At 49.8% G+C, this 22,497-nt stretch overlaps 1 protein-coding gene across 1 annotated transcript in view; it reads right to left on the bottom strand.

The window, feature by feature from the left end:
- The window catches only part of ZNF831 (zinc finger protein 831), a 69,604-nt gene extending 56,424 nt beyond the window's left edge, over positions 1-13,180 (bottom strand). Inside the window, exons 1-2 of the mRNA XM_045814641.2 lie at positions 9,455-13,180; positions 8,198-8,334 (exon numbers count right to left, since the gene is read on the bottom strand). Of these exons, the coding sequence (XP_045670597.2) occupies positions 8,198-8,334; positions 9,455-13,153 (3,836 nt within the window). The 5' untranslated portion in view covers positions 13,154-13,180. The remainder of the gene's footprint in view (positions 1-8,197; positions 8,335-9,454) is intronic.
- Between the last annotated feature and the right edge of the window lie 9,317 nt (positions 13,181-22,497).

Here is a 22,497-nt window from a genome sequence, read left to right on the forward strand (position 1 = left end):
TACCAGGTCCAGCACCATCTGTTGAAAAGACTATACTTTTCTTTGAACCTTTGATGAAAACCAATTGGCCAAATACAAGTGGCCTATTTCTGTACTGTCTATTCTGTTCCATCGATCTATTTGTCTACTTTGATGCAAATACCATTCTGGATATTTTAGCTTTATAGTAAGTCTTAAAGTCAGGCTGTGTGTGGTGCTCAAAACAGACCAACAGATGAGCAAAGGGTATCAACACAATTATATGTCCACACGCAAAAATAAGAACTTTATCTTTATGTCACTCAATGTAGAAAAATTAGGTGAAAATGGATCACAGGCTGGAATGTTAAACCTAAGAGTATAAAACTTCAGAAGAAAACCTAGGAGAAACCTTTGTGGCCATGAGTTAGGCAAAGATTTTGTGGTTATGACACCAAACACAATCCAAAGAAAAGAATGATAATCGGACTTCAACAAAAGTACAAATATATGCTGTTTAAAAGACCCTGTTAAGAGAGTTAGAAAACAAGGCACAGACTGGAAGAAAATATTTACAAATCCCATATCCGATAGAGGACTTAAAACAAGCACGTATAAGGAATTTTCAAAACTCCATAATAAGAAAACAACTCATTTTTATAATGGCCAAAAGATTCGAACAGATACTTCACCAAAGAAGATATATGAAAGGCAAACAAGCACATGAAGAGATGCTTCATATCGTTAGTTATGAGGGAAATGCAAATTCCAGCTGCGGGACACCACTACACACTTATCAGAATGCCTAAGGAGAAGGAACGGCCATGCTAAGTGCCCCAAGGTTGTGGAGAAGCTGGGACTCCCACGCAGCGCTAGAGAGGGTGTGAAATAATACAGCCGCTCTGGGAAATAGTCTGACATCCGCTACACGATCCAGACATCGCATTCTTATTTACTCAAGAGAATTTAAAGTATATCTCCATACATTTCAGAGTCTGTTCCTTTGTCTCTTTTCTTCTGTTTGTTCATTTCGGGTGGGGGATGGGCAAAATAGGTGAAGGGGGAGAAGAGCACACTTATCGTGATGAGCACTGAGAAATGTACAGAGCGGTTGAATCACCGTATGGTACGCCTGAAACTAATACAACACTGTATGTTAATTGTACTTGAACAACAACAAAAATAACTCAGAATTTTAGAAAATAAAGTCTATATCCATGCAAAGACTTATGTACTGATATTTATCAGTTTTTATTTGTAACAGCCCCAAACTGAAACAAACCATTAACGTCTACCAACAAGTAAATATATCAACAAATTATGACATATCAACCCAATGGCTTAGTATTTAGCAATGAAAAGGAATGAATTATTGGGGCGCGTGGGTGGCTCAGTCAGTTGAGCAACTGACTCTTGATTTTGGCTCAGGTCATGATCTCAGGGTGGTGAGATGGAGCCTGGTGTTGGGTTCCGCGCTCACTGGGAAGTCTGCTTCTCTCTCTCCCCCTCTGCCACTCCCCCCACGTGCATGCTCTCTAAAATAAATAAATATTTTTTAAGAAGGGGGGAATGAATTATTGATATATGCAACAACATAGATGAACCTCAAAATAATTATAAGTGGGAAAAAAAGTGAAAAAAAAAGCCAGGCCTCCCTGCCCCAATAAAGAACATATAGTGTGTGATTCCATTTCTATGAAATTCTAGAAAAAGGGAACTACTGTACAGTTCCCTTTACAGAAAGCACATCAGTGGGGACCTGGCGATGGCAGGAGGGAGGACACATGGAAATCTGAGGGATTTTTTATGTATTACCGTGATGCTGCTATGGGTTTCACAGGTGTGTACATTATGTCCAAGCTTACTAAACTGTCTACTTTAAATATGCATAACATTACAGTTCAATATACCTTAATAGAACTTTAAAAGAATAACTCAGGGGGTTGAGAATATTAGTAAAATTTTAAAGACAGATCTGAACAAAGTATCTAGATTTTAGCACAGAAAGACAAAGTTATTGAAAATAGAGGTTAAGACGCATAAAAGAGAGATCTAAGATACAGTATTTCAGTGTTCCAGAAAGAGAAGAACGAGAATGGGATAGAGACAATGTCTGAAGAATGATGGCTGAGAATTTTCTACATAGACCTCAATCCACAAATCATAAAAACCCAGTGGATTCCTAATGGAATAAATAATGGTAACTACATCTGTATACATCACAGTAAAACTATGGAACACCAAGGATTAAAAGAAGATCTTAAAAGCAGCCAGAGATAAGGGACCTTCCGAAGACAGATGAGTACACTAATAGCTAACTTTTCCGCCACAAAATAGAAGCCAAATGACAGTGCAGGAGTAGCTTTGATGTATGGAGAGAAAGTAACCGTCAGCCTGAGGCTGTATACCCAGCAAGAACATTTTTCAACAACAAGGAAGAAATCGATGTATTTTCAGACTAATGAGAACAGAGATTTTTCTTCTTTTTGAGAAGTTCAAAAACACATGCTTCAGACAGAAGAAAACAATCCCAGAAGTAAGATCTGATATGCAAAAAAGAATGAAGAGACAAGACATTTGCAATTATGTGGGTAAAATATACAGAAATGGGTTTCAAAAGACAAAAGAACAGACTTGGGAAAATATCTGCAGGGTGTGTAATGGCAAAGCACATACACAAACCTAGAACATATACCGAAACTTACAAATTCTGGATGGGCACAGCATACAATCTGCTCATTACAAGCCTTAGTAGAAATACGGGAGCAGGGCAAACTTTCACTCACAGCTGGAGGACGTGTAAAGTGATACATCCACTCTGAAGGTGATTCAGAAATAACATGTGAAGTTGAAAATGTGATTACCTTATAACCCAGCAATTCCATTTTCAGGTGTATTTCTGAGAAAACCTCTTGCCTTGTGCCTAAGGAGGCAGGTATGTATGTGCATTCATTCACTGAAAATTAGGAAAAAACAAAAAACAAAAACAAAAAAAACTGGGAGATAATTCAATGCTCATAATTAGGGAAATGGACAACAGAACGTGTTATACTCATGGGAAGGAGCAGTCTACAGCACTTACGATCTACAGCACTTACGATCAATGCATGTGACCAACATGGCTAGATCTTCAAAGACACGATACTGAGTTTAAAAATCAAACTGAAGAATGATTAATTCAGTATGATATTTATACACATATTTTAAAGACTGAAAACAATTGTATATATTATTAGCATGTACACTGACTTGCAAAGTATGAAAACACAGATGGAATCAGTGCCAAATATGTAAAACTACATAACGTATATGTATATGTGTATATATATACATAAAATATATGATAATATGCACTTTATATATAAAATATAAAGTAATATTTTATTTCATTTTTTTAAAGGCTCAGAAACAAGTATGACAAAATGTTAATATTTGCAAATGCTGGATCATTACCCAGGAGTCTGTTACATATTTTCTGAACTGTTCTGCATTTTTAAATGTGATCAAAACAAGAGTAAAAGAGAACAGATATTCTGCTACCCAGGTTTCACCACATGTGCTGGGAGCTAAGGCCTACGGAGAGTCTCTGCTACATTATTTCATTTTCTGGTGAACGTGAAGACAACTGAAGCTAAATGGGAACATGAATAAGAAAACAGGCCTCTTTCTCAAGGAGAGAACTCACAGGTGGATAAAGGACAGAAAGACGCATGCACACACACATACACACGTGAGCGCATAGACTGATACATAAACTGATGCATACTTGCACACATACATCACACACACGTGGGTGGACACACGGATAGATAGGTAGACGGTGTGGAATAATGCCCCCCACCCTCAAAGATGTCCGTGTCCTAATCCCCAGAGCTGTGTCTGTGTGATATCTCCGACAAAGGGGACTTCGCGAACGTGACCGAGGGCATCATCCCCAAGAAGACGAGGTTTCCTGGATTATCCAGGTAAACCCAATCTAACCACAGGAGTCCGTAGAGATGAAAGACGAGGCAGAAGATTGGGTCTGAAAGTGAGACTGCACAAGAAGGAGCAGAGACGTGAAGCGCGAAAGGGACCCAGCCTGCCCTCGCTGGTTTGCGATACGAAAGAGGAGCCACTGGCCAGCAGCAAAATTCTGCCAACCACCCAAACGAGCAGGAAACTGATTGTCCACTGGAGTCTCCAGAAGGAGCACAGCCCTGCTGACACCTTGATTTTGTCAGGGAGACACATATTGAATTCTGAACTTCAGAACTATAATAAATTGGTGTTGTTCAAAACAAAATTTACATGAAACTGGTAATTTGTTACAGCAGCAACAGAAAACTAGGTAGACGGTACGTACAGGGGTGGGAGAGTAGAGATATGGATGGATGGATGGATGGATGGATGGATGGATGGATGATAAATGATAGACGCTTCAAAAGCTTTCCTGTTTGGTTATCTGCAAAGTAAATATATGTTCAACAAATTCCATGTTACTATTAACTTCTGTTATAAATTGGCCATAAGTTACAATGTGAGAAACGGATGGATTTCAATATACTAAAGAGAAGAAACAAGTTGTGTGAATGGCCTCCTGAACAGGGAACTCGAAGCCGAAGCCGCTTTAGACGAGGCCCTACGTTTCAGCATTTCCCCAACACTGCCCCTTAGACTGGGCACCAAACCCCTGTTTCTGAAGATGGACTAAATATGAAAGAAATGGAGAGAACATTCTCCAAGAAGCCCTACCATCCAACTATGCCATCCACCACCAGAAAATGAACTGAGTCAGAGAACTCGTGTGAGTCAAACAAATTGGTCATCTCCTTTATCAAATCTTTACAGGCCAAATGCTATCAAACCAGTGGCTTAGTAAGAAATCTGCCATTAAAGGGAACTCTTTTAAGCCCAGCATCGTATTCCCTTCTGAACACCTCCCCAGAGATGTGTGTCCTTTGTTAAAAGGACAAGTCTTAGCAACCACTATGAATGGTATGACAGAAGACACTGGGTCAGAAAAGTCAGATTGCAGCCGTAATTCCCTCAGCTGGGTGAGCCAGGGAAAACCATTTCTGGCAGACACCCTAGGGTGATCCTGCAAGTCACATCTTTGTGTAATCCTCTCCTCTTCAGTGTGGTGCAACCTGTGACTTGCTCCTAACAAAATATGGCAAAGGTAAAGGTATTTCTGCGATGCAATTAAAGTTTCTAACCAAGAGGTGGATTATCCTGGGTGGGCCTGACCTAATCAGGCTAGCCCATCAGAAGATGATCTCGAGGTCAGAGGCTTAAGGCAGCAGAGGCACACTCTCTCCCCACTGTTGGTGTTGAAGAAGCAAGCTACCATGAACTCTACGCCTCAAAAAAAACAAAACAAAACAAAACCATGAATTCTGCCGCATGCTGTGAAGGTAATAAAACCAGATGGTGGGAGGGAGCTGATGGGAGGGAGAACATTGAGGTACAGAGTCAGGGAGGTCCCACGGCAGTGCTGCTGTCTGTGCTGAAACAAGGGGGAGCCAGAGGTGAGCTGTGCACGAGGAGGCAGAGGGTCTGCACGTGCCAAGGCGGGACACTCCGGGAAGCTGGAATGAACTCAAAGGACAGTCACAAGCCAATAAAGGCACAAATGATGGCTCAATCACGGTCACCCGATAAACGCTCCATGGACATAAAAATCTCAATGGCCTCATCCTCATCCAGGATTCAGACCCCTCCTTATTCTATCCCTGTGCCAATGCCCCCTCACTTACCTCCCCACCCATGGGCTCTTGCTGAGAAGCTCGTTGACGGGGGAGGCAGTGTTTCGGCTCCCACAAAGCCAGATGTTAAGACCAAGATCTGCAAACTCGAATATAACACAACATGGAGAGGTCGGGAACTGAGGCCAGGTGCAGAGCACAGGCGCTGCCCACAGGGGCGGCCACTACCCAGCTCCAGCTAGCCGCGGCCATGCAAGTAGACAGGCCCAGCCTCTCCAGAGCTTCAGATATTTCAAGACAAGCTAGAAATTCAGATTTTTATGTGAAATCTCCTGGTATTTATTTGGTTACTAAGAGTCAAAACCTTTCAATACGGGAGATTATCACCCGGGCTAAGCTTGGCCCAGGAGGTGTTGCAGACACCTGTCCTGGCCTCCTGGAGCATCAGCCTGGCACCACCAGCCTGGTTTGGAGACATTTCCCCTCTGGCCTCCACGTGCAGCTCCTGGCACCTAATAAGTGCATGGGACGATCTGCTGTATTAGCTAAGATGTAATCTTGGGAAGGTGGGAGCAGTCAGTGAAGAACGCATGCCTGTCCCTCCCCCCACATCTCCTGGGACCATGACTGAGGCCCAGAAACAGGCTTGGCAGCTGTCACTCCATGCAATTTAGTGCTTCTTCCGCATCAGTCCAATGTGTGACATACTGACGGGGCACAAGGCCACCTGCCAACATCCCTGTGCTCCTTGAATCCATGAGCAGCTAGTCTTTGGTGTGGCTAGTGTTCATTCCATCTGAGAACAGCACCCAAATTCTTCCTGAGGGAGCCATCCCTCCCCCACTCTGCACGGCTCAGGGGTTTGCGGTAGGGCTGGGTGTCCCTGTCACATGGGCAGTGACCCTTCTTTAGCTCAGCTATGAACAGCAGGGCTTCTTTTGGGAAGAATGAAATGTGGTTTGGGGCAGCACGAAGAATAGCTCCTGCAAGAGTGCTCCTGGGGGCCGGCACCCTGAGCATCACCTGGGAGCCTGTTAGAAATGTAGAGTCTCGGGCCCCACCCCAGGCCTGAGGAATGTGTCTCAGCACCACAAGAAAACCCAGGCAACTCCAGGTGACTCTCATGCCTGTCGCGGGCTGGGGAGCACAGGGCAAGCTGCTAACTGCCATATGGGCTCTGGAGTAAGACTTGCTGATTCGGGGCCCCTGGGTGGCTCAGTCGGTTAAACATCTGCCTCTGGCTCAGGTCATGATCCCAGGGTCCTGGGATCCAGCCCCACATCGGGTTCCCTGCTCAGTGAGGAGCCTGCTTCTCCCTCTCCCTCTGCTGCTCCCCCCTGCTTGTGCTCTTTCATTCTCTCTCTCTCCGGAATAAAAAAAAAGAAAATCTTAAAAAAAAAAAAAAAAAAAGACTTGCTGATTCACATCTGGGTCCTTGGAGAGGCTGCCTGATCTATCTGTGTCTCAGATTCCTCAAGGGAAAAACGGGGGGGGGGGGGTGTCACTGTACAGTGCCTGGCACATAGGAAGCTCTCAGTGATGCCAGCTCTGGACACGTGGTCCGGCAGACAACTGAAACAGGGGCAGAGGTCTCATCTCAAAGCCTGTCTAGAGGGCACATCATCTCTCGCCATGGAGGTTCTGAGCAGCTGCAGGGAAGAATCAGGAATCTGCACTGCCTCTTGAAGAATATCTCAGCTTTGGGTCCAATATTGACAATGAGGGGAGAAGGCAGGTGCCTTCCAGGAAGGGGAGAATAGGGGGCCGAGATGTGGCCGGGGTGGGGGGGGCGATTTCCAGAAAGCATCAGGACTCTGGGTTCGGAGTGGGAATCCAAGGACAGGAGACAGGGAGGCAGTATGAAGTCACCCTAAGTGGGACAGTAGGCCACGGGAAAACCAGACCCAACAGCTTCTTGGACGGCACAGAGGGGCTGGGGCCTGGTGGAAGAGTGGCCTTTCCCCCTCATCCCCAATGGCTAGAGAGTTTAGAGCAAAGAGGCAAGACCGTCAAGAATGAAAGAACGGTATTAGTAAAATCTGTGCATCCCGTCTGTTGTCTGGAAATGCTGCACATGCACACGTCACAGAGAAAAGTCTGGAAGGGAGCGCCCTGCATGCCAGTAGCGCTCCCCGGGGCAGTGGCAGTACCAGGATGATTTATCACCTCCTCTCTGCTGGCCTGTATTTCCGAACTTTTCTGCAAAGGACATGTACTGCTTGCATAAATAAAAAAGCAATAAAAGCTATAAATAATTAACACGCTCTCTCCTCAGGACTTAAACGGGCGGATGTATTCTCAAGGCAGTTATTTCAAATATTCACTGGATTCCTGGCCTTGGAGAGGTGCCCCTGAAAAGCACACAGTCGGCAGCGGGGGGGAAGGGGGGTGCTGTGCAGATGGGCTGATGGGGAACAAACCCCTAGACCCTCACTCCTACACAGACACCTCTGGAACCCCTGTGAAGGTTTTCCTGGGGTTAGCAAATCGCCCCTTGCAGCTCCTGACACAATGGGCACGCGTGAGACAGACAGAGGTGGTCATACCCCTACCTTCTGGAACGGATGCTCAGCTTCTGTTTGCCACTCCCCCGAAACATCTTCGCCTTCCTCCATGGCAGTCCTTTCTTCCGTTCGGGCTCAGACACCCGCTCCTGGGACACCATCCCTGAGGCCACTGGGCAGGAGAGCTGAAAATACCAGGCATGTTAGCCTCATGTTGTTCTAAGCCTTGTGGTGTTAGGCCCAGGGAGCACTGTGGCCAGGTCCCCTCCCAGCCCCCAACTCTACCCCTCCAGGAACCCCCGCACCTGGTACCTAATTGCCTTTTGGAAGAAGGAGGGCCAAACTGGGTCTCAGACCACCCTCCTCCACCTCCTCATCTGGGAGGCAGCACATTCTTTATTAATCACCACTCTCACTCTCGGGATAAAGAACAGCCTGCAAGGCTCTGAAGTCCCGGCCCTGCCACTGCTGCCTATGGTTATATCAGAAGAGAGGCTCCAGGACCTTCTTCAGCTGCCCGGGGCCAAGACTTCCCAGAGCAGGACATAATACAGACGCATGGACTCGCTATCCAGATGGGACTGCAAACTTCGCACTAGGCACCAAGTGAGAGCTCCAGAGCACTCGGCCCCTCCCTTTTAGCCGCTCCCAGGGAACTTGGAAGATAGGTTTAATCTGATCACAGTAATTGTTTCCCGAGTTCCTGGCACAATAACTCTCTCTCTCTTGCTCTCTCTTTTTTAATCTTATTTTTAAGTCATCTCTACACCCAATGTAGAGGCTCGAACTCAGAACCCCAAGATCAAGTGTCCCATGCACTACCATCTGAGCCAGCCGGGCGCCTGAAAAATTCTCTCCTCCTAAGTAAGAGCTGGTGTTCCACCCGGAGTCTATCTTCAGTAACAATCTCCGGTTTATACTCTTCTGTCACCCACAGAGCTCTCCTGGGCAGTGTTTCATTTCACTTTTTGCTGCTGTTACCAGGAAGCTCAGAGTTAAATTTAATGTCTAGTGATAAAAAGTATCTCATCTAGGGTCTTGGTACAGTAATCCTTTCCTTTGAAATGTACTTTTTCATGATTTTGTTTTGTCTTGTGCTGCATTTCTGGCCTTTACCCTACCCTGCCGTGTCTTTGGCAGCCCCACTTCCCTTGGGAGCAGGCTGAGAAGCCGGTATCACGAACAGCAGCTGTGCCCGGGGTGGCTTCACCCCCCCCACCCCCCCACCCCCGTCTCCATCATCACGCGTCCCGCCTGCCAAGCACACGCCCCCAGCCCCGGGGCCCCGGGCAAAGAAGATGTTACCTTTGACGTCTGGACCTGCCCTCCTTCTCCCAGGCCCGTCTTCGTCCGTCCTCCCATCACCGCCCTGCTCACGGGCCGGGTGTCTGGACCCTTGTCCTGGGGGCTGCCACCAAGGAAGTGCAGTGCCAAGTACACAGAAGCAGCCTTTTCTTTCTGCTCTGTGGGCAAAGGCAGGCTTCGGCTCAAGCAACACCATGTGAGTCGGGGCTCGGCCCTCAATGATGGGAAAGGGCCGTGGGCCCTGAAGCTCCACAGGGTCTCCGACTGGGTACACGAGGCCAGCTCTGGCCAGCTGGGGGGCGTGGGGGCCATGAGAGAGGAGCAGCAGGAACTGAGCCCAGCCAGAGGCCCCGAGGGAGGGTCTTCCAGGGCATTCTCAGGAGGTCCCCCTAACTCCCTCCTGAGTGCACAGGGACTCGGGACACCCCCAGATGGCCTGGTCCCCACCACAGAGCTGCCCGTGCAGAGGTGTTGGGTGTCAGGGGGCCCAGTCTTCCAGGTGGCACACGCTGGGGTGGGCAGGAAGGAGGCTGTCTCCCTGGGGGCACCGGTGGATGAGCCAGGGGACGGCCCCACTGCTGGGGTGCCAGTGTCCAAGTCTCTCTTCTCCTCTCCCTGCACCCCTTTTCTCCTGCCCCACGGCCTAGAGCAGCCGGGGTCCTCCTCGAAGCTGTCTGTCCCACTGGGGGCCAAGCCTGAGGCCAGGCAGGGAGGCAGAAGGATCCCCGGCCCTGACCCAACAAAGGATGCCCGTTCCTCAGGCCACCTTCTCCTGCAGAGAGGGTCCTGGCCTTGTCCGGGCCCCGGGGGGATGGGAAGTGGTGGGCGGGTCTCTCCCTGAGGCAACCTGAGGAGGTACTTGGGAGGGAAGGCAGTGTCTGCCAGGGCAGCGAGGACACTGGGGGCCTCAGTGGCAAGGTGGGACTGATGCCCAAGGGATGCAGCTGTAGGACAGGGCAAGATCTCTTCCCTCAGCCCCACCTGCCTTGGGGCCACAGATGGAGCAGTAGAGGCGGCGCCAGAAAGCTCCAAGGGCTTGCCTGGATGCCCAGCCCTGCCCATCACCACACCATCAGCACTCTCATGCAGCCCCCCTGGCTTATCCCTAGGGTCACTGTCCTGGTTCTGAGATGTCGGGGACGTGGCCTGCACAGGGCCGCCTGGGACCTCTCTTTCTGTTTCCAGAGGCTCTGATTGTTCCTGGAAGCTCAGTTTCTCCACCTTCAGCTTCTTTCTCTCTGAGGGAAGCTTGTCCTCTGCGGGCTGGGGCTCTGCAGAGCCACCACTGGGCCGTCTCGCCACAGTTTGGGTCCACTGACAGGTCTCCTTCTTGTCCCCACCACCACGGGTGCTTCCTTCCAGCTTAGGGTCTGACAAAACCAGCTTGGGAGCCTTTAGTTCACCTCCCTTTAGGGGACCAGGTGATGGGGGCAGCTGACACCCCAGCTTCAGCCTCCCATTTGGAGAAAGCAGGAGGCTCTTGCCACCAGAACAGGGGGGTTCTCTGCAGCTGAGGGTGGGGGGTGAAGTGGCCCTGTTCACCCTGGGCTGGTCATTGCCTCCTGCTCTGGCCACCATCTCCCTCTGCCTGGGGGACTCCATCCCCAAGAAGCCCTCCGGGCCCAGTGGACTTCTGCAAGGCCCTGGCTTGGCCCCCACAGATGTGTCCCCATGGACAGGGGTCCTCCCGTCCTGGGACAGGACTGTGCCTTCATTCCCTGCTAACTCTTCCTGGAAAGGAAGGTCCAGCTCTGTCCCGCTACCCACGGTCACCTCCTTTGCCTTCTTCCCTCCATGGCAACTGCTTTTCATTTTCTGGTAGATTTTCTTGAATGTCTCATTCCCATACACCTGCCACTTGTCCTGGGAGAACATCTTCAGCTTCCTCTGGCTGCATTTCTTACTGGCTGCTCTGCCCTTGCTGGCTGCCCCCTCCCCAGCAGCAGCTCTGTTTCCATCCGGGTCCTCTGCGGGGGTCAGGCTGTCTCCAGTGGGGGGACATGGCAGGTCCTCCACTGCAGCCTGTCTGACCAGGGCCCGGGGGTGGCTGCTGGGGACATCTACCAGTCGGGCAGGGGCAGGCCTGGGGCTCAGAGGCTTCTGCCTCCTGGGGCAGGCATCCTGGGGGTCCGGGGGTTCCTGCCATGTCCTGGTGCCCTCGACAAAGGGCAGTGAGTTGCTCCTGGTGATGGGCACACATGCCACGGTGGTAGAGAGCTGGGTGGGGACGGAGTGAAAAAAGAGTGGCCTTGCCTTGTCTGGGGGGGTGAAGGTGGAACGGGCTGAGCTAAGGACAGCAGGCTTCCTCCGGCCGGGCTGCAGAGCCCGGATGTCAAAGTGGAAGGAGTCCTTGTAGGTATAGGGCATGGGCAGGTCGATGCTGCCTTGCTTGCACAGGACCGTCTTGCGGGGCCGCACATTGTCCAGCTGGGAATCGTCCACCACAGCCTGATTGTGGGAGATAAGCCAGGCGATGCGCTCCTCCAGATGCTTCTTCTCCAGCTGGAGGCCGGGCCCCCCGGGTCCCAGGGCCACCTCCCCCTCAGACTCGGCACTGTGCTCAGACAGGCTGTGCAGGGGGCTGCCGGGGGCTGGAGGCTGCTCCGCGCTGTCCGAGCGGGACAGGTAGCCCGAGTCAGTGCTCTCACACTTCCGCAGCCGGCCCTCCGAGGCCTTGGCATCCCAGGGCTTCTCCGAGGACGTGGCCACCTGCTGCTGCTGCAGGGAGCATGGCCGGCCAGCAGTCGGGGACATCTGCTCTGGCAGCTTCCACCTCGGCTGGGAGCCAGCCAGGGCAAGCCCAGGGGAGGCCGTGTGGGCAGAGTCCACGGGGGTCTCTCTGTCAGCACATGTGGACCCTGGACAGGGAACAGCTTCCAACTTCAGACCCAGGGTCTTGGCAACAGAAGACAGGTGCATGGCTGATGCTGGGCAGTGCCCAGGACCCTGGGTGCCTGGAGAAAAGGGTCTCTCTGATCGGGCCCCACCACCCACCCTCTGGTTGCTGCTGTCCCCCATGCCATCTGCTCTGGAGCTCTCTCCAGCCTTGTCCCCCTCCTCCAGGAGGCTGCCCCCACCTGCATCAGACTCCGAGGAGAGCCGAGAGTGGTTGAGGTGGGTCTGGGTGCGTCTGTGCTTATATAGGTTGCTCTGGGTCTTAAAGGCAATGCCACAGGTGGCACACGGGAAGGGCCTCTCACCCGTGTGGGATCGGATGTGCTTCTCCAGAACACTGGGCTTCAGGCAATCCCGGCCACAGTGTGGGCAAAGGTATTTGCCGGCATTCCGTACCTTGCCAGGGCTCCCCAGCATGGGCCCCAGGCCTGGCGACAGGACAGGCAGAGTGCCCACAATGTTCACGGTGAGTGCCGGGGCCGCTGGCTTCCCCACCTGGGTAGGGCCCGGTCCTTCAGGCCGCAGCACGGGACTAAGAATAAAGGGTACGCCGCCCCCATCCAGGCTGCATGTCACGAGGGGGGCACGTGGCTGGAGGCCCCCCGGAGGCACTGTGTGGTACAATGGGATGGGCAGGGCCTTCAGGAACACGGTAGGGGCCAGACCCTGCTCTGGTGGCAGAATGACAGGGCCCAGGGTCAGGTGAGGTGAGACCTGCCCACCTAGGGCTCCTGGGCGTCCAGGAGCAGGAGCTGGCTGATGCCTGGCAGGCAAGGCAGGGCGAGTGAGTTCTGGCACCTCCATCCTGCATCATCTGGGTGGTCCAGGATGCCTGGCGACCTGTGGGCAACAACCAAAATTCACCGCAGGTACCTCTCTTCTCTCATCATGCAGTAAGCCCTTCCCTGCCCCACCTGGCATTTCATCACCCCACTGGAGCCTGGTAACAATCCCCACATTAGAAGTAGTTACCCCACATTAAGAAAGGGAGCCAGAGGCTCAGAGACAAGTGACATGACACGCAGCTAATACATGGAAAAGCAGGATCTGGACCCAGGTCTGTCTGAATCCTGTCTCTTATTTCACACGCCTTACAGGAACTCTTGACCCTCGCCCTCTACACACGTAGGCTTATCACCGTCACCCCCAACACCCAGCACAGTGCCCTGTGCAGAGGGGACACTTAGAAAATGTGCTGACTTTTCTAAGTCCACAGTGATTCCATGCCAGGACTTGGTTTCCAGATCTGTAAAATGGGCAGAGAATCAGCACCTCCCTAGGACCCTCTTCACCCTGGAGTTCTTAGTCTATGCCGCTGGATGAGGGCAATAAGGAAGAAAATGGACTTGAAGGGAAGCCTAACAGATTTAGCAAATGAGAACAGAAGATGCCCTGCTAAATGAATTTCAGACAAACAACATATAATTCTTTAGTATAAGTATATCCCAATCTTGCACAGGTCATGCTTAACTAAAAATTATGTATTATTTACCTGAAATCCAAATGTAAGGGCAGCCTGTATTTTATCTGGTTACTCCACCAGGATAAGGAGCACTTCCTCAACTTCAGCATCAGGCTTGGGTCCCTGCTCAAAGGTGAGGCTTCCAAAACCCCTCCAGATCCAACTGGGACACAATCAGTTCCCTGTCAGCCAGAGAGAAGAGCTGGGCAAATATTAGGCAAGACTGCAAGAGAGACCCAGCCATGTTCTTCAAACCATGGCAGGGGGAGGGGGAAAGCCAAATACAATGGGAAGAGGAAGGACACGTCCGTGGTTATAGGAGTGGGGGTCTCCAGATGCTTCTTACTCAGACACCCATCCCCTAAGAGCTCCATAAGCACACTTCGATCATCCCCCAGCTCAGCTCCTTCAGAAAAACAATACATATTGCAGCTTTTTGCAGCTGGGTAATGGAGAAGTAGGCACATGCGGGTACTGGCTCATATTGGCTCATACCAGCTCATGCTGGCTCATGAGAGCTGATTTTCAGGAACTTTGCAAGCCAGGTGTTAAACATGGCCATAATTAAAAGTTACATTATATAAATAAGTTATATTAAAAACAAAGGTATACAACTGGATATTCACATGCAAAAGAATGAAGCTGAACTCCCTATCTCACTTCATATATGAAAATTAACTTAAAATTGATCAAAGACCTACATGTAAGAGTTAAAACTACAAAACTCTTAGAAGAAAATGTAGCAGTAAATCTTCATGACCTTGGATTTGGCAATGAATTCTTAGATATGACATCAAAAGCACAAGCAATTAAAAAAACCTTTCAAAATCACATTTTATATAATTTCATACCAAGTTTTAAAATATTTTTTTTACCAAAATTAAACTTCTGTGAATCAAAGACAACAAGATGTACTATATGTTGGCTAACAACATAATAAGTTTTTTTTTGTTTTTTTGTTTTGTTTTGTTTTTTTGGTGCAGATCCTGCTCAGATTTTTTTTTTAATGATTTTTTATTATATTATGTTAGTCACCATACAGTACATCCCCGGTTTTCGATGTAAGGCTCGATGATTCTTTAGTTGCGTATAACACCCAGTGCACCATGCAATACGTGCCCTCCTTACTACCCATCACCGGTCTATCCCATTCCCCCACCCCCCTCCCCTCTGAGGCCCTCAGTTTGTTTCTCAGAGTCCATAGTCTCTCATGTTTCATTCAGACAACTCACAGAACGGAAGAAAGTATTTGCAAATCATGTATCTGATATGTCCAGATTACATAAAGAATTCTCACAACTCAAAAAAGACAACCAATTCATCTACAAAATGAGCAAAGGACCTGAATACACATTTCTCCGAGGAAGATATACGAAGCCAAAAGCACAGGCAAAGATGCTCGATACCATCAGTCGTTAGAAAAATGTAAATCAAAAACACAGTGAGATAGGACTTCACGCCAGCGTGTCTTCAGCAGTAACCACCAGCTGAAGGACAAGCGCTGCTGAGGACGTAGGGAAATCAGAACACGTGAGCACTGCTTATGGGAATGCAAGATGGCAAACAGCATTTTGTAGGCTCCTCAGAAAGTTAGACATAGAACTACGATACAACCCAGCAACTCAACGTCTAGGTATACACCCCAAAGAACTGAAAATATAAAACCTTATACGTGAACGTTTGTAGCAGCACAATTCAACACAGCCAAAAGGTGGAAACAACCCACATGTCCGCTGGCGGATGAACGGATAAACAAGACGCAGTCCGTCCACGCAATGGGATATTCTTCGGCCACAGCGAGAGTGAAGGGCTGACACGCTACCACGGGGACGAACCTTGAACACGTGACGCTGTGCGAAAGCAGCCAGACCCAAGAGGTCATGTCCTGCGTGACTCCATTTACATGAAAATGCCCGACGAGGCAAGTCCATGGGCACAGAAAGCGGATTACAAGGTTGCCAGGGATGGAGAGGAAGAATAGGGGGTGGACGCCTGACTGGGCACAGGGCTTCCTTTTGCAGTGATGAGAATGTTCTGGCAGTGCTTCGACATTATGAACGTACTTGAATGCTGCCAAGATGTCCACTTTAAAATAATTAAAATGGTGAGTTTGATGCTACGTGAATTTTACCTCAATTAAAATGGTGCTAAATCCTTAAAGCTCCTCACTTACTATTTTATTACATCTCACCGTTACTGGTGAGCCAGGGGTTATTTATGTTGACTGTGTCGCCATGACGGAAATGTCATGTGATGGTGTGGCACTCCACATCCTGGTATCGCCCCGACTTCGGGTTCAGTGATGTCGTGTTCACAGCTTGGGACTGGCCATGGTGGGGGTATTCACACCACAGAAATCGGCAAATGCCACAAGCCAGTCTTTTTTTAATCCTGAAACCAACTCTTCCGTTCTGTTCCTCGAAGACCTATCTAACGTTATGGATCTCAAGCCACCATGCCACCTGCCTCAAAACATTCGACAGGTTATAATTTTTTAAGAGAAGATTTGAAGACGAAAATCTTTAGGGATCAGAAGAGGGTACTGCAATTCCTCAGAGCCGATGTCGAAGAAAGACAATGGCTTACCTCGAGGCTCTGCATCCTTTCTACTAGCTGAAGAATTTCGAGATGCTTCCCAGGGGAACCATCAGACTGAGTTCCTGTCCCTGTTTCCTTGGCTTGCTGGTGGATATCCCTGAGACCCAGATCCCTCAGCTCTGAGAACAGGTCACTCGGGCAGACCTACAGGGAGAGCTCCTGAAATAGTCTGTGAGAGCACGGAGCGAGGTGCCAAGCGTGGAGTAAGTAACCCACTTATTTGGGTTTCCAAAGATAGGCCTTGATATTTTGAACTATTAACTAGCGAATCCTCCCCCACCCTTTCTTCCCTCCTACCCCATCTCTTCCCCCATCAGTCAGCAGGCCCCATTCATTGCTTCTGAGAGGAGATGCTGTCTCACGCTGGGTTCCCCCAAAAAAGATGTCATCACAAGGATTCTATTTGGGAGGTGATCCCAGGAAACACTCGTAAGGGAGAAAAAAGACGAGGTGAAGGAAGCTACAAAGTGTGTGTCACGGGGCAGGTAGAGCTGGACCCCGAGGGGACTGATGAGAGATCACACAGAACACACATCTCAGGGACCCCACAGGCAAGGAAGCTGTCACGCATCGAGGGTCCTCCTGAAAGTGGTGACATGCGGGCTGTGCAGCTGGCCAAGTGTAGACACCGGACGGCTCTGGGGTCCCAGATGCTGTCAGGCCCACAGTGCTGCCCGAAGCTGATTCCTACATGTGGAGGGGGGATGGGCAGGCAGGGCTCTCACTGGAGTTGCTGTGGCAGAAACAGAGCAAAGTCTTCCGGATTCCAGAGCCAAAACCCTAAGGAGGAAATCCATTTCCCATTCTCAGTTATGATGGTCCCTGAGTTGGGAGGAGGTGGGAAGGAGAGGTGGGAAGAAAAGGAGGCCTTCCAAAGCTGGCTTCAGGGGGGAGTTGGGTAGAGGGGTGACCTGGACCCCACTCCCTGAGGCAATCAGGCGAGGGCCCAGGACAGAGCAAAAACAGCCCACTGTGCGTGCCCAGGCAAGCAGGATGGAAGAAGCCTACAGGGCTCCCACTCCCCAGAGTAAATACCGGAGCCCCAGAAAGGGCCTCGGAGGGACCAGGAAAACTCCAGTTGGGTCCCAGGGGTCCCGCTGGGGGAGCTGAGGACTGATGACCACGTGCCCCCTGAAATCAGCCCACCCTTCCGGGAAGGAGAAAAGCAGCCCAGACTGCCTCAGGGAGGCACGGGGCTTCAAACAAAATTCCAGAAAAAGAGTGCTACATTTCTGACCCACCTGCCACGATGATTATTGTGCTCTCTGCAGCCTGTTATGTGATCACAGCAAAGTCGACACCCTTCAGGAGCAGCTGAGCCCTCCCGGCAAGATAATGAGCCAACTAACACCTTCCTTCAGGGAGATGGCACTTTTCTCAGGGGAAACCTCGAAGGGCTGCCACTAATTTTTCTCACTCTGGATCACGGCAGTAGCAGGTCCTATTATCCCCACTGGACTAACGGGGAAGCTGAGGCACAAGGTGGTAAAGGCAGGCACGTCGGGGAAGTCTCTGGGAAGACCGCCTGGTTGGCAAGACTCATTGCTAGGTGATGGTCTCCTTGCCATCCTGAGGGTCCTCCTGGCAGAGAGCTTGAAGGACCCCTCGCCTCCTCCATTCTGCCACATGTGCAGCCCCCCACCTCCTCTGAGCCCCCAAGCTCGTAATACTCTTTGGAATGAGTGTGCAGCTTTACAGGGAGGTAAACAGAAAGGTGGCAAAAGTTGCAGGAAAGTGACTATTGCCAAAGCTCCCTTTTTTCAGAAACAACCCACAAAGGGGCCTGGGCAAAGAAAGGGCATGGAAGTGCCACAAATAGTTTCTAAAAATGCATGTTTGGGGCCCTGAAAGAGAAGGCTATGGAGAAATGTACCCAATGTGTTAAACACATTGAATTTTTCAGGAAGAACCTGGTGCTGAGTCCACTGTTTTAGCTCAGAGTTTCCCAAGCTACAGTCTGTCGCCTGCTGTGCGGTGTGGGGACCTCTTAGACCCTTACTTCCTCCCAGTCCCTGGGTAACTGGGGTTTGCTGGAATACAGTTACTTTATTTTTTTTTTAATTTCTCTCTCGCTCTTTTTTTTTTTAAGTTTATTTATTTGAATAATCTCTACACCCAACATGGGGCTTGAACTCAAGACCCTGAGATCAAGAGCTGCATGCTCTTCCAACTGAGCCTGCCAGGCACCCCTGGAATACGGTGACTTTTAAAAGGGAGCTGTGTGCACAACAATGTGAGTGTACTCAGTGCCACTAGACTGCACACTTAAAAACACCTGAAACAATAAATCGTATGTTATGTGTATCTTACAACTTTCAAAAGGTAGGGGGGAAAAAAGGCATAGGGGGGCTATATCATTACCCAATAAGCCAAAACCTTACACTCACACAAAAACCTGCCCACAGATGTTTATAGCAGCTTTCATCATAATGGCTAAACTTAGAAGCAACCAAAATGTCCTTCAGCAGGTGAATGGATAAGCTGTCGTCCATCCAGACGATGGAGTATCAGCCAGCACTAAAACAAAATCAGCTACCAAGCCGTGAGAAGACGTGGAGGGAACGTCAATGCATACAACGTGGAGGAGGCAAGGCTGAAAGGCTCTGTCCTGTATGATTCCAACTATATGACTTTCTGGAAAAGGCAAAACTATGGAGAGAGTTAAAAGAGTGGTTGCCAGGATTTGATGGGAGGGAGGGAGGGAGGAACAGGTGGAACGCAGAGGAGGTTTAGGGCTGTGAAACTCTTCTGTTTAATACTGTAATGGCAGATACGTATCATTATACATTTGTCCAAGCCCACAGAATGCAGAACACCAAGAGTGATCCCAAATGTCAACTCTGAACTTCAGTTAATAATGGCGAATTAATCCTGCCACGCCAACCGTAACAACATTCCACACTAAGGCAAGATGTAAACGCAGGCCAAAGCAGACAGGAGGCTGGGGTGAGTGCTATGCAGGAGCTCTCTGTATTTTCCCGTTTCTCCATAAACCAAAAACTGCTCTAAAAAAAATGAAGTCTGTTAATTTTTAAAATTAAAAAAAATCAGAACAATGTTTAAAAAGACGCGTGAAAAGATCTTTACCCCTATCAGCCAAGAAACACAAGGGGTATATGTGATGCCATGCTTTGCCTATCACAGTAAATAAAATAAATCAATAAATAAATTCTTGTAATAACTGGAGGGAAAAAAAGGATTATTTTTTTTTCTTAGGGCTATTACTAAAATATATAACAGTCTTTTTAAACATATACCTGTGGGGCCCTCAGATGATCTTGCACAACCAAGCAGCAGGGTCCCACGCTTTGGGGAATGTACCTCTAATCTAAGATCTTGACCTGGGACACCTTCAGTTAGATGCTGCAGATCTTCTTCCCTCTGCCCTGTGCCCCCAAAGGAGCAGCCACGGCTCCCTGGTCCTCTGGTGAGGACCAGCAGGTCAGTGCAAGGGAGGAGGACAGGTGGGCCAGGACTGGTTCCGGGGGAGCTCTGTCCCTCCTCTGAAGGCCGCACGTTCGCCAGGTGGCATCTCTGGTCAGGCATCCCTGGGGCCCGGGGTCCCTGGCTGAAGAAAGACCCATCTCCCAGGCTCAAATTGCAGTTCCGCCGCTTACCCGCTGACAGGCTGCAGCGAGTTCCTCTCACTTTAGGATTCTCATTTGTAGAATGGGGACAATCAAGGAGAAGAGAGAAACTCCCCACAGGCTCTAATCACAGCCTAAATGCAAAAGGGTTAACAATCCGCTGACAGTTACTGACATTTCTTTGTTCCTTTTCCGAGTTCATCAGTTTCGCTTTGGTCAGCCTGAGGCGTCTATGAGCCTCAAGAGAGGGGGACTTTCACAGGTCGGGAGCAGGCACGGCTGAGCCTTACCCCGTGCCCTGTGCCGCCCCAGGGCTTTACAGGGGCTGAGTCACCCAGTACACACAAGGCTCCCGCTCCGGAAGGCGCGTTGCAGGGGTTCCAGAGGAGGGGGATGCTGAGGGAGGGAGAGACTTGCCCCAGGGCAAGCTGCCTGGCTGCGTGCTCCCTCCTGAAGAAGGCAGACAGGCAGAGAAGCTAAGCGAGCTTCCGCTTCCCGCTCGCACAACAGATTTCTGGTAAGACAACAATCTTGACAGCAGATACTGTTGTTGAGGGCAAAAGGTTTTTCACAATTACCTTCTCTCTGTTTGACGTTTTGGGCTCCGATATGAGAGGACCTGCACCTGGAGGTGAGTGGGCCCCAAATCCAATGACCTGCAGACAGCCAACACGAAGACCATGCGACCAGGCAAAAACAGAGGGGCGCGGCCACAAGCCAAGGGCACCTGGCCACCTGGCAAGACGTGGGAAGGAGCCTCCCAAGAGCCTGCAGAGTGAGCCCAGCCCTGCCCACACATGGATTTCAGATTTCTAGACTCTGGACCGTAGGAGACCACACTGCCATTGTTTTAAACCTCCCAGTGTCCCAGGGGGACGTGGTTACAGCAGCCCCAGGACATTCATACAGGAAACAGAAGAAAAGGCTCCAATTTTCTTGGCCCTGAAAGATAGTGAGGGGGCATGGGCCCCAAAGAGTAAGGCGAGTAGGACAGAAGGTATAAGCCTGGGCAACACCAAGCTGTCCCCCATCTCTCTGTTGAAGCCAGAGCAAGGTAAGGCTGGGCAGAGGGAGGCCCCTGGGGCTGAGCCATCCTGAGCTGCCACTGGTCCTCTTGGAGGCTGGACAGGGTCTGGCTTGGGGCACATGGTGCCAGGAAGGGGGGCACCTGGTAGGAAGAGTAGCTCTGTGATGAAACCCTCTGAACGGGCTGAGTGGACCACCAGATGCCATGTTGGAAATACTGCGGGTGGAAGAGGGGCAAAAGGATATGAGATGAGGGGACCCAAGAGGACTGGACATTTACTTTCATTTGCTCTGCAGAGTGGTTAGAGAGAGGGCTTGGGAGGCAGGGTCCAAATCCTGCCCTGCACTTATTCGTGCTGTGACCCCAGATGACCTGCACAACCTCCTTGTGACTCAGTTTCCTCACTGTAAAATGGGGAACAGTAATACCTCCCCCATAGGGTGGTGTGAGAGTTACATGGATTTTAAGTGTGCCTGGCCTAAAGTACCAGCTCAAGAGAGTCAATAAATACATGTTAACCAGGAGTGGGGCTTTAGAGAAGAGCCAGTCAACTGCAGGCAAAGGAAAGGAGCTCTCTGCTCTATGTGTGTCCGAGCTGCAGAATGAGCTCTGTTTCTTCATGCCATGAAACTCTATGGGAATCATTACATTTAATGGCTGTATATTATTAACCAGTGGCCCAGATAACCCAGTGTCCCAAACATGGCCCAGCACACAGTGGGTATTCAATAAATTACCTGTTGCATGAATGAGGTGTGGCATTGGAGAAGACGATAAAAAAATGGCCTAACTTGGATGAGGAGCTGTGTCAGGCCCATGGCAGATTCAGTGACCCATCCAGTGACTGCCCACATTGTTCCCCCAAGAAAGAATTTCAACTGTAGTCAGGACCCAAGGAAAGCAGAGGACACCCCAGCTCCTGTGCCCCACACAGTCAGGCATGAGGGCAGGTGGGACTCGTGTCCACGAAACTCCAGCGTAAAGAGACTGCTCACTTGACATGGACCAAGCCATGCTGCTCTAGTGTCTCATCTCTCAGAAACCCCAAAGGTTTGTTCAGCGGAGCCACGACACGTGAAGAGGTGGAGCAAAAATGAAAATAATCATTTCAATCTCTTGGCAATGCCCCTAGAAGTCAACTCCATAAGGAAACAGTAGAGTAAAACTCACTTGGTTCTCACGCCATGAGCACCTCACCACTGAGCATAACCCCAGTGTTAGCGGTAATTTTCATGTACCGTGCACCAAATAGACAAGTCCCCTGCTGCATGTGGTGATCAAGCAAGGAAATAAGATAAGCTTTAACACCAAAGGAAAAACTAACTGAGTTTGAGGTACTGAGAAATACTGTTAGCAGGTTGCAAAAACCAGCCTCGATCCCTCACACCTCCCTTTTTCCATAGCCTTTGCAAGGGGACTTTGCTGCTCTTCCCATTAAGATCTGGAGACTTTTCCCCTACCCCTCGACTCTGGG

This window comes from Ursus americanus, chromosome 22 (genome assembly GCF_024610735.1).
Source record: "Ursus americanus isolate L20-20 chromosome 22, mUrsAme1.1.p, whole genome shotgun sequence".
Taxonomy (NCBI): domain Eukaryota; kingdom Metazoa; phylum Chordata; class Mammalia; order Carnivora; family Ursidae; genus Ursus; species Ursus americanus.